Source organism: Micromesistius poutassou, assembly GCF_964030765.1.
Source record: "Micromesistius poutassou genome assembly, chromosome: 15".
Lineage (NCBI taxonomy): Eukaryota > Metazoa > Chordata > Actinopteri > Gadiformes > Gadidae > Micromesistius > Micromesistius poutassou.
This window is the reverse complement of record NC_140285.1, coordinates 14,926,387-14,938,236: the sequence shown is the minus strand read 5'-3', so window position 1 is coordinate 14,938,236 and position 11,850 is coordinate 14,926,387. Positions and strand designations below refer to the sequence as shown.

Sequence of the window (11,850 nt, the reverse complement as noted above, 5' to 3'; positions counted from 1 at the left end):
AATTAGCACAAAAAAATAAGTTTTAAAAAATCAAATAGAAAAATAACATCCGTTAAATTGAAACATTGCTGTGGCAAAAAGGAGTTTGTCTTTTTTTTTTTACCTTTTAAAATGATCTCCCTTTTTTTGCAAATACTGTCATAGTTCACATTTTCATAAAAAGTTCATGTTGGCAGTTGCAAAAGAATTCAATTCTTAGCAAATAAAAAGCAGCATAAAAATACAAGAGGTCATTTTGTCTCTAGAAAACAAAAGAACACTTACAGTCCTTTTTATGTTTTTTTTTTGTTCATTTTTGTGTACTATTTGCTATAAAATATCAGGAATCTAAATATTATTACTATTGGTATCAATATCATTATAGTCATTGATAAAAATTCACATGCCAGGCCTCATATATAATTGTGTATGTGTGTTGTATAAGTTTATGTACGTGCGTATGTGTGCTCACGTGCATGTGTCTTTATGTACGTGTTTGTGTGTGGTGTGTTCTTGTGTACATGTTAGTCATTTGTGTAAAACTAACTTCTACAGGTATTTTTATTTGGGGGTAGGTTGTTTGATTGTATGTTTCTGTGGACTATTAGCTACTGTGCAGGGGGGAAAATCCAGCATCTTTTTTTTAAATTGTCTTTTGCCATAATCAGCAGTTTCTTCACGTAATCTCAGTGAAAATATTGCTTTCTAAAAAAAGGGAAGAAAAAAGGCATGGAGGGTAGAGTGGAAAGGATTGTTGGTTGAAAACCATCAACTGGGTTTTTATTTATTTTCTTTCCTCGCTTTTTCGTCGCTTCTCTCTCCTTCGTCGCGGTCAGATCTCCGACCCGGACTCCTCGTCTTCTCCGTCTTCGTCCGCGGAGCCCTTGAAGCAAGCCGACTCGTAGTGCTTGTTCAGGTAGGACTTGAGGGCAAAGGTCTTATTGCAACGCTTGCATCTGTAGTGCTTGAAGGCAGAGTGTGTTTGCATGTGGGCACGGAGGTTGGAGCGGTCGGCGAAGGCCTTGCCGCAGTGGGCGCAGGCGAAGGGCTTCTCCCCCGTGTGCGAGCGCATGTGGCCCTGCAGCAGCCAGGGCCGGCTGAACGCCTTGCTGCACACGTCGCACTTGTGCTTGAGGTCGTGGGTGAGGATGTGCATGGCCAGCGCCGGCATGGACACGTACACCTTGTCGCAGGTGGGACACTTGCGGGCCATCTTGCTGTCCAGGCTGCGGTGCGTCTGCTTGTGTCTACTGAGGTTGGACGAGGTGGCGTACGTCTTGCCGCACTCGTTGCAGCTGTGGCGCGCCGTGCCACAGCTGGACCCCCTCTCCTCCGGCGCCGGCGTGCTGGAGGCGCTGCTCCGCGAGCCCGAGCCGCCCCCGCCGCCGCCGCCGCCGCCGCTGCGGGACTCGCTGTCCCTCTTCCGCCGCGAGCGGCCGTCGGAGATGAAGAAGGCATCCATGGTGTAGCCCTCGGCCAGCGCGTCGGACTCGCCGCTGTAGAAGCCGCTGGCCGTCATGCCGGACTGCGGGCTGTCCGGGTGCTCCAGGTCGGGCTCGCAGTACTCCTCGCCGCCGCTGTTCCCCCCCTGGGCGTACAGGGGGTCCGACACAGGGGAGGCCAGCTTGTGCTCCATCTTCTTCTCCCCCTGGTACACAGATGGCGTGATGTAATCCTGGATGTAGCCTGCGGAAGACACACACACACACACACTTTTAGATCTGGACAGGGGTTTTGATGGATGATGTGGCTGCGATTACGTGATTGGATGATTTTCCCGTTGTGACGGGATGAAATGACGGCAGCACGCAGCAAACTGTGTTGTATTTCCCCCCCCCCCCTCCTCCCAGATCACACAGGTTGCGCCCACAATAGTGCTGTGATTCAGAGAAACATAATGTACTCGGCTGCGTTCACGAAGGTTGTGCTCAGAGTCAGCATTGGCATCGAGCCAGAAATAATCGCTCATCAAAGAATTACCCTGCATAGAAGAAGAGCCACATTTAAAGGCCCTCTCACGCAAAGCAGTCTCATTGATTAGACCGCTATTCTGCGAGTCGAGACTTCTCCGTCTACCGTGTGTGCCGGTCCTCTGTGACTGTGGCCCCGTCTCCCTGTTTGCACAATTAAGGCTCTGTGAGTGGCTGCTTGGTGAGTGCAGTAGACACCTCGCTCTTTGCTAGGAGGCATGCAGCCGTGCTCGCTCCAAATCAGTTGATTAACTCAAAACGCTTTTTTATTTATTTTTTTGCTGAATCCGGTGTCTACGATATCACGCGTAACCTTCTATAAATGATGGCACTTAATGTTTTTATAAATGAAAAGACGGTGTTTATTTCATTATAAAAACCTGCCTGCTGCTGAACAGGTTGCACCTGTGACTCACCAGTCCCCCCCGGGCGCTTCTTTTCAGATTTATGTCCGAGTTGCAAGCAAATAAATTGCAGCAATGACGACGGCTTATGGAGCGGATCCATGTGTTATTAAAGTAGTTAACGGTCTGTATGGTGATTTTTCTTTTCTTCTCCGAGGTAAAGGAATGGGAATGATGCGGCGTACTCTACGTTGATCTAAATGTCTCCAACTGTGCAGCGCATGATGACAGAAAGATGGATTCTGTTTGGCATTATTCCTGCCTTCCGCTGAATCCTTAATCAGCCGTGTGCCAGGGAAGCTAAAAGGCTTACTGGCAGTTCCATGGAACTGGACCAAAGTGAATGTTGGGACCGGCATTCATTCTGTGTGTCTGCTACCACTATAATTGTAGTTTACTATTGCATAGTCTTGGAAATAAGAGGGGAGGGGGGGAAACCTAAACTGTGGTGCAACAAATCACGGTGTGGGTGAAATAGTGGCTAACTGAAGCAATGTGCCATTCCTAAGCACTCCCTGTGCAGTAAGCAGTGGAAATTAAGTATTGACTTATTTGTAATGAAATTCAAAGTTTTGTGCTGATCAATAGTCCATCATCTGTAAAATTGTACAGCTGTTGGAACAGCCATGTGCAACAAGGTAGAAGGAGACGAAGATAGGAATAGAGTAAGGAGCCGATTAGCCGCGTGCAACACACAAATACCTTTTATTGAGTAGTGTTCTTGAGGACAGAGGAGCTGAGCTGATATGTGATACGTCGCAGCACACAGGAGCTAAACCCTTCTGTTGTTTGGTGTGGTTTGAAGAGGGTCACCTGCCTACAAAAGGCAAGTGTGTGTGTGTGTGTGTGTGTGTCTGTGTGCCAAAGAGCCTCCAAGAAACAGGTCATTAGAAAATCAATTGAAGTGTTCTCCCAATCCATGCTACTTCCATTCCCAGGGGTTGAGGCGCACACGCAGCCACCTTGTAAAATACATGACCGTGATACTGAGGAGCTGGGGAAGGCTGCTGCACACACACAGAGTCGCTGGTCGATTTTATAAGATGACACAGATTGTTGTTTTGAGCCAAAGCAGCGCATCAATAAAAATAATCCTTACCATTTAGCTTTAGCTTTAGTTACTGGCGACTTATCCGTTCATTGGGAAAACAAATAGCCAAGCAGCTAAACGAGTTTGATTCATATTATATTTGTACAATTATGTATTCTAAATACATTTTTTTTTATGTATTCTAAATACATACATTTTAAAATGTAGGTCATTTAAATTAAGCAGCCTACCAAGGAATGTCTCTCCAACGTTATAGCACGTCATGGTTTTATTCCTGGTACCTTAGACACTACTATGTTCATGATGTAATCTATTCCAATCACCCAAGGTCAGACAAGGAGTCCGTCAGTGAACAGAGCGTGGCTGTATCAGCCTGCAGTTCTCAGGCTCATTTCTCTAATGCAAAGCAAGCATGTAATTAATGGAGCCTCTTAGCTGGTCCTCTTTGTTGTTCCACAGACACTCAAGTCAAACGTCTCCACAATGGGAGGAAAGAAAATCTCTTGGCACCGCAGAAGTGCTGATGCCTGGTATTTCTGCCATGTCCTTTGCTTTCTCTCTTTCTCCTTCTTTCTTTATTCCTTTTTTTTTTCCTTTGGACCAAAAAAATCCTTTGTCTGATTCAAGTCAACCCAGATTGAAATAGATGTATTTTATCCAGGCAATGAGGCGTATTTCATTTTTTTTCTCATTTTGCTTTTCAGTAATAATGTCCTGTAGACATTTATTTGTAAGCACTACCTTTCATGTTAACAGCAACTATTATTATACAGTGAAATATTTTAGTTCAAGTTGTGTAAAAAAATATCCCTGTAGAGAAGATATTTCTGCATATATTTTAAATAATATAAAATGTAATGTACAATGTGAATGACTGAATTGAAAAAGGGGTATTTCTGTAAACAAAAAGAACAAACAGTAGATGTTGCAGCACATGTTGCCCTCTTATGTGAAAACGTTGGAAATCTGTTGAGGAATAACAGGTGGGCATATATCAGCCCGGCCCGCGCAGCTCATGTTATCGCCAGCAGAACACAACAAACCACAACAAAGGAACACCGAGACATCTGGCGTCCCGAAAAATACGGCCACAAAATGGAAGCAGCCTAAGCCTAAACCTGCCGGCGGAGAACTCTGAAAGGACGCGTGCACACGCAGCGCCCCGGCCGCGGCTTAGTGTACCCTGGCAGTGGGATGACCACTGTATGGCGATGTGCCCTTTCCTGCGTGTTTACTGTACGCCCCCAGCCCCCCACCGTCCCCGGCCCCTTGCGTCACGTGACCGCCGGCAACGCTGCTCCAAGCAAAAAACAAAAAAAAATCCAGCCTCTCTTTTTTTTATATTCTCCTTTCCCCCCCCCCCCCCCCTCCCTCCCTCCTGCCTCCCCCCTCCCTCCCTCCTACCTCCCCCCTCCCTCCCTCCCCCACTCCCTCCCGACCTTCCTCGCGGCGCTACAGTACAGCGTGTTGATGTCTCTGGTGCCATGAAACTCTAACCCACCCCCCTGCTAGTTCCCTAATGCCCGGAAGGAGGAGAAAGATGTAGCGGGTGGGGGGGGGGGGGAGGCGGGGGAGGAGGATAGTGCATGCTCCAGTTGGATGGGGGGCAGGGGGGGAGACGGGACGCGGCGGGGGGGGTTCGGACCGTGATGGGAACTCAAGGACAATAACAGCTAAGGACAAACACATCATCCCATAGTCATCTCTCTCATGTTCATGAATCTTTTAGTTCTCACATGAACAGCAGAAACGAAGCGAGAGAGAGAGAGAGAGAGAGAGAGAGAGAGAGGGGGGGGGGGGGGGGGGGGGAGAACGAGCCGACCGATTGTGTGCAGTCAGCACAGTGTTTGGTGCAGTCAGACACACACGCACGCACACGTGTGTGTGTGTGTGTGTGTGTGTGTGTGTGTGTGTGTCTGTGTGTGAATAAATATATATGTGTGTGTATATATATATCTATGCATATATATGTGTAAACATAAATGCATACGTATATATATATATATATCTATATCTATATAGATATATATCAACGTAACTGATCCTCCTGATTAGAAACACATTTCGTATTTACATAAGCTAATCCGTTGCCGTGACCTGGATTGTGTCTGCCCTTCAGCGGAGTCAGAAACAACAAAAGTCTAGGAGCATGGTTATGGGGGTGGGGTTATTCTAGAGGGGATTATTATTTAGGATAGAGATGCCCCCACCCCACCCCAGCTCTCTCTCCCCCCCCCCCGTTTAATGCCCAAGATGGGCAATATACGATTCCCATACGCGGCAGCACAGAGGAATTTAGCACAAGAGGAACGCTAGCTTAACTGCAGCGGAATGATGGTGGTGGTGATGATGGTGATGATGGTGATGAAGTGAGTTTCAAACTGCCATAAAGCATGTCCATGAACATGGTGGGTGCTGACAGGATAGGAGACAACAAAGACCGGGACGAGGGCTGTCCGGCTAGACCCGGGGCATGCTAACTACTACTCACCATTCTCGCTGAGACGGACCCCCAAGCTGGTGACGGAGTCTGTGATGGAGCGTGAAAAAGTGAAGGAGTCGTCCAGGTGGTGGTGGTGGTGGTGGTGGTTGGAGGTGGCCGAGGAGAAATCATCAAGCTTGATTTTCTTCACCAAAAATGAGCGGGGCATGTTGCAGCGGATCAAAACACGGAGCTGAGAGAAAGCATGAGCAGTGGACGGAGGAAGAAAAAAAAAAAGCAACAAAAAAAAAAAAGAGGAAAGCGCTTCTCACGCACGCACACACACACACAGACACGCGCACGCACACACGCGCACACACACAGGCGGGAGCGTGGATTGACAGTAAATCCGTGTGTCTAATGGAAAAGACAACAGCCCAAAACATAGGATGGGAAAGAAAATGGAAACCAGAGAGAACGCGGGCTGGTGGGCGACGCGCCGTGCCTCGATGCTCCCCCCAGCTTCCAAAAAAAAAAAAGAATAAAAAAAAGATCCTGTTCAGCACTGGATAGCTCCTGTGATGCAGCAGGCTTAAGGGACCAGCGAGAAAGAGAAGAGACACAGAGAGACACAGAGGAAGAGAGAGGGAGGGTGAGAGAGGGAGAGAGAGTGACTGTCAGACTAGCTGAGATCAGCAATCACGCCAGCCTTTATATGGGGCACAGGCAGTGGAAGATCAGGTGGTGCTACGAAATGGAGCTGCTTAGCTTTAATCCATCAAATGTCCCCGGGGACACACATCAAATTACTAGTGAACCGTCTGTGCATTCGCACACAGACAGAGGAGAAAGAACACAGCCCAGACCCCCAGTGCCCCCACTCTTGCCCCCCCATGCCCCCCTTTTTTCCCCCCTCCCCTCCTCTCTCCCCTCCTCTCGCTGGCTGTCTCCCTCTCTCATTCGCTCCACTTCTCCTCCCCTTTCCTCCCCTTGCTTATGCTCCACACTCGGAGGAGGAGTAAAAGTAGAGGGCAGACAATAGCGCCGTGGATGAGAGCACACTCCGAGTCCCGGCCCCCATTGTTTTCACATGAAGTGGCACAGTTTATGTTTGCATTGTGTCTTCCCCCGCTGTCCTCTCCATTACCTTGAACACCCTGGCTCACCTTTTCAAGGCACTTCATCCCATCACAACAACGACCGCACAAGACGGGTGAAACACAGCGCATTTTACGCATCCACGCCGGCGATCCTCCCGCAAAGCCCAGAGTGTTGGGTCTTTTTATTTATTTTTTTCCTTTTTTTCCCCCCCTGGCTTATAGATTCCAGCACAGTTGAAATAGCAGCCCCACCGCTAAGCTAGTTACTTCCTCCCTGTTGCCGCTGCACAGATGTGTATCCGGCCATGCATGGCAATGAATTATCTGATTAATTAATTACATCCTTTTTGATTAGAGTGAAATGTAAAATAACACCCAGAGATAATGCATTAGCTGTTTCTGGATCGCTCTGGATTGTCTTTCAAAAGTCCTTTTTATTTCAGTGTTATTCTTTTTTTTGGTAACACAAATTCGATTTTATTTGTTTCTTTAATTTATCTACTAACATGTGTTGTTGTTGTTGTTGTTGTTGTTGTTGTTGTTGTTGTTGTTTTGAACCAGTGCTAACTCGATGAGCACGGGGATGTGCTGCTTCAGACAGGAGAGCTGATTCCTCACAGCGACACATTCCTACACGTGTTCCTCTGTTCTCCAGAACAAAATGACATCATTAGCCTTTATCTATGTCGCAGAGCAACATGCCTAAATGTCAAGCGTTTCACCGGTTATGTCAACTGAAGCACATCATCGCATTTTAATTATCATGTAGCTTATCGCCGTCTAGCTTAGGTTCACTCCGTGGATCCTGGTGGGAGAAGGAGGCACCGAAGATTGCTTATACGCTGTGTTCACCCAACGCTAATCTAGGGAGCACTAATTGCAACGAAAAAAGAAATGGAAATACGCTGAAGTAGAACGTTTTTGGAATTTGTACGGGGGTTGGTAGGATAAATTATAAATGTATTACAAATACAATTATTCTAATCATGAAATAATAATGATGATGGTGGTGGTGGTGAGGATAATGAGCATTAACCACAATAATACAGTCGTTATCCTGTTGGTGTTCCATCTCTGGGACATTGATTCCTACCGTGTTTGAGCAGCTGTCTCAGAGCAGTTTGACTCCGTCTGAACCGCGGTTCACCTGTGGCCCCGGCCGCTCCACCTCGCTGTGGCCTTTGTTCAGTGCAGCTGAGCATGGCTCCTGTAACACACACACACACACGCAGAGAAAACGTCATCCTCAGAGCCAACGTTTGGATTCAGATCAGCAGCCACCTGAATAAGCCCAACACCACGTAGTGGCGTTCTCGATCCATGGGAAATGTCGGCGTTAAATACGTGTAAAATAAATAGTATTTCATTGATACACAGGATCAGATGTTATAATCCCTTGTGCCGAAATCCAAGGAAAACACATATTCAGAATTAAGATATTTTTATTAAGAGCTGATAATTAAATCGTCATGCGCTATTTAAATGTTTCACTTTTGACGTTGTAAAGCAACGACTTACAGCCCGTATGTTCTTCTATTGTGTGAATCTCTGTTCCAGACGGCACCACAGGACGACTTACCCCCATGAAGCGCGTGTATCCCAACCCCCCCCCACACCCCCCCCCCCCCCACAACCCCCCCCCCCCACATGTAATTTGCTAATTTATTTAGACACACACACAGTTAGATTTGATCATGAATGACGTCTATGTCAAACACGAGATCAACAAGTCCCCCCCCGTGCAGCCACAGGTGTAGTGCTGAATGTTACAGGTGACATGGTTAAAACATTTACACAGCCGCTCCGATCGAAATGACACAACTGTGCACAGGTTGTGTGTGTGAAGCTGTCGGCTGCGTAGACCCCACATACACCCCGTCCCCCTCCCCCCTCTTTCCTTGAGTTGCCGGTCTACTGCTTCTACCTCTCTCTCTCTCTCGCTCTCTCTCTCTCTCTCTCTCTCTCTCTCTCTCTCTCTCTCTCTCTCTCTCTCTCTCTCTCTCTCACTCTCTCTCTCTCTCTCGCTCTCTCTCTCTCACTCTCTCTCTCTCTCTCTCTCTCTCGCTCTCTCTCTCTCTCGCTCTCTCTCTCTCTCTCTCTCTCTCTCTCGCTCGCTCTCTCTTTCTCTCTCTCTCTCTTTCTGACATGTGGTCACTGCCTTGGGACGTTACCATAGTGACCACCCTCCGCCCCCCCCCCGGGCTAGAGTAATGGTCTCTGCCCTCCCACGTTGCAGCATGGGGGCCGGCTCTGGGTCTCCACCCAGATCGAGGCGTGCGCGGGGGGGGGGGGGGGGGGGGAGGGGTTTCAGATGCAATCTTGACCTCATTAACATCTTGTACGGTCCTTCAGGGGTGATGGCCTGGCCAGCCCAGTAAATGAAGGCAACCCACTTGATTTGTCCCCTCCTTCAGACCACTTCCACCAGAGACACCGCTGGCAATTACACTGTCTGCGCGAACACTTATTATCTCTATTTACAGACAGTGAAGCCTGTTTAATCACTCGTCTGAATTCTCCAGCTAATTCAGTCGGCCTAGCCGGTTAAAATATAGCATCACGGAGGAAAACACACACACACACACACACACACACACGAAACACACAGTTGGATGATTTTGAACCTCAACTAATTGCGTTTTAAGCGTCCCACACTGAAGCATAGCGCGGCGGTTTGGGGCGAGGTGGAGGGACTTCATGTCCATTAGGCGTCGCCATCTATAATTCAACCTCACTTGCTTACTAGGTCACTTCAATGAGGGGTTTCTTCTTGAGCAGCGTGGCTCACGATGTCCTCCTTAGATACGTCTCTACGCTGTTATCGCACACATTGACGAATTGATTTTACAGTCGTATGCAACAAGTATTTTTTTTTTTTTTATAGAATCATAGAAATACGGTGTTGTGATTTTATCCATTTTAAAGCAGCGGTTTGCCTCGCTCTCCATCTTTGTGTTTTATAAAAGACATCCTGAAACGGCCCAGGGAAGATCAAGAGGAAAATGTGTGGTCTTTGTGTTAAGCCCCATAGCATAGACGCTGGTGCCTTTAGCGGCGCGGCTGTATCTAATGCTGCTTGGCGGATAGTTCAGTGTATCACTCATGCCCTATTTGGCTCGTGTCTGCCTGTTGTTCTGTATGCATTTCAGTGTGTGCATTTGTTGTCCATGGGCAACTGTTCAGTAAATAGGGCAATTAAGTGTGAAAAGCAGAAAAGAGCTAACATGTTTCAATCTCTATGGTGGGGTAGGGTAGGGTGGGGGAGATAATTTATGCTAATAACATCTCTAGTGCTCAAGCTGCCCAAAAATGATAGCGGACCCTTTTGGCTCTGAAAAAAAAAAATCTTTTCATCCTCTTGAAAAAAAAGTGGTTTCTCAACACCTTGCAAATAAGACAGCTGTGCACCAGTGAATGAGCATCTTTCCCTCTATCTCTCTTTCTCTCTTTTTCTCTCCCTATATCTCTCTTTCTCTCCTTCCCCCCCACCCCCCTCCCCCGCCCCTCTCGCACTCTCCCTTTCATCTGCAAATCATAAGCTTTTCTCTACTCTCTCTCCCTCCACTGTCTTGCATGATGCATGCGATGGATCATTTAGTCTCCAGGCTACTTAGAATCACCAGCTCTCCCCCAGCCTAGCATCCCTCTCTGGGTCCTTCCTCCCCTCCACACCATGCCCAACACAAGCTCTGCTCCTCCCCACCGCCCCGCTCTCTCTCCCTCTCTCTCCCTCTCCCTAATCGGGGAGTCACGGCGTGTGCGTGCGGATGCGTGGCTGTAAACAGTGGCTCACGTTTGCGAGCGGTGCTCGTGACCACGTCGAGGGGGGCTTTTGGAAGGGGTTTGTTGTGCTGCTTCCGGGGCCCGGCGGTTCGCTCTCCATTGTGCCCGTCGAGGCGCTAAGGGATTTGTTGATGGTGAAGAAGAGCGGAGGCCAGGCTGGCAGTTCAATAAATAACAGTGGTGGAAAGTAAGAGCAATAAAGCGTACGAAATCTCGGGCAGATGGGAGTGAGCACTGCCCGCTCCAGTACTCCACGAGGGGGGCTTCTTGTCAGCCAGGAAGAGCAAATGTGTCATCTTCCACAGGGTGTACAGGCACTTTCCTCCTTCACACAGCCACGCAAACAGAAGTGAGAATGTTCCGATGAAAGTCTCCCATGTTTCCGATCCACGGCTTTCAGAAATAATGAAACCTTGAAAGTTGTTCTATTCTTCAAGAATCCTCCTCTTAACTTACAAGTGCACTCGACAGAGACTGTTCTGCTAAAACGTCTTTGAATAATGGATTCATGGTACAACGTCGCTTTCTAGTGAGAGGTACTCCAACCATAATTATAAGTCATCACCAAACCTAGCCCTAATTTATCTCTAAATAATTGTTCAGATATTATTTTAAATTAATTGGGTTAATTAATCAGCAGCCCCCACTCCCACCCTTGCTAAAATAAAGGCAGCGCGGGTCTTTTTATACGATGTTTCACGAATGAAGGTCACAACTCGGGGTAATAGACTGTCCTTTCCAATTTGTTCCTCTGTGAAAGGGAGGCCGGGCTGTATTAGTGAGATACTATCAGTCTGTTGAATATTAGCCAACAAATTAGAAGATTTTCCCACATGGAGCATTTAAGCCAGTGGTGTGGCACAGCAATTATTCAGGTAGGCTGGTGGGGGGAGAGGACGGGAATCAAATCTAGGAAACAATTACATTTCTGTTAGTGGATTTCCATTGGAGGATCCGGCACACCTGTTTGAAACCAAGGGGACAAACAAACGAGAGTAGTCACCAAATCAAATGTGCTTTTATGCATTACAAGAAGAGAAAACGGCAACAAAACCACATTAGCATCAGGCGACACAGAGACAGCCTTTTCTGCCTCTTTTGTGCTTTCCTTACCTTCGCATGTCAGCCACTGAGGTGAGAT

The 11,850-nt window shown here is 47.6% G+C and overlaps 1 protein-coding gene across 1 annotated transcript; it reads right to left on the bottom strand.

Moving 5' to 3' along the window:
• Positions 1-811: 811 nt before the first annotated feature.
• Positions 812-6,055, bottom strand: scrt2 (scratch family zinc finger 2; the record flags this gene model as incomplete). Its single annotated transcript, XM_084480242.1, has 2 exons — positions 812-1,665; positions 5,896-6,055. 2 exons carry the CDS (start codon positions 6,053-6,055, stop codon positions 812-814), a joined length of 1,014 nt encoding a protein of 337 aa, XP_084336368.1.
• Positions 6,056-11,850: the final 5,795 nt, after the last annotated feature.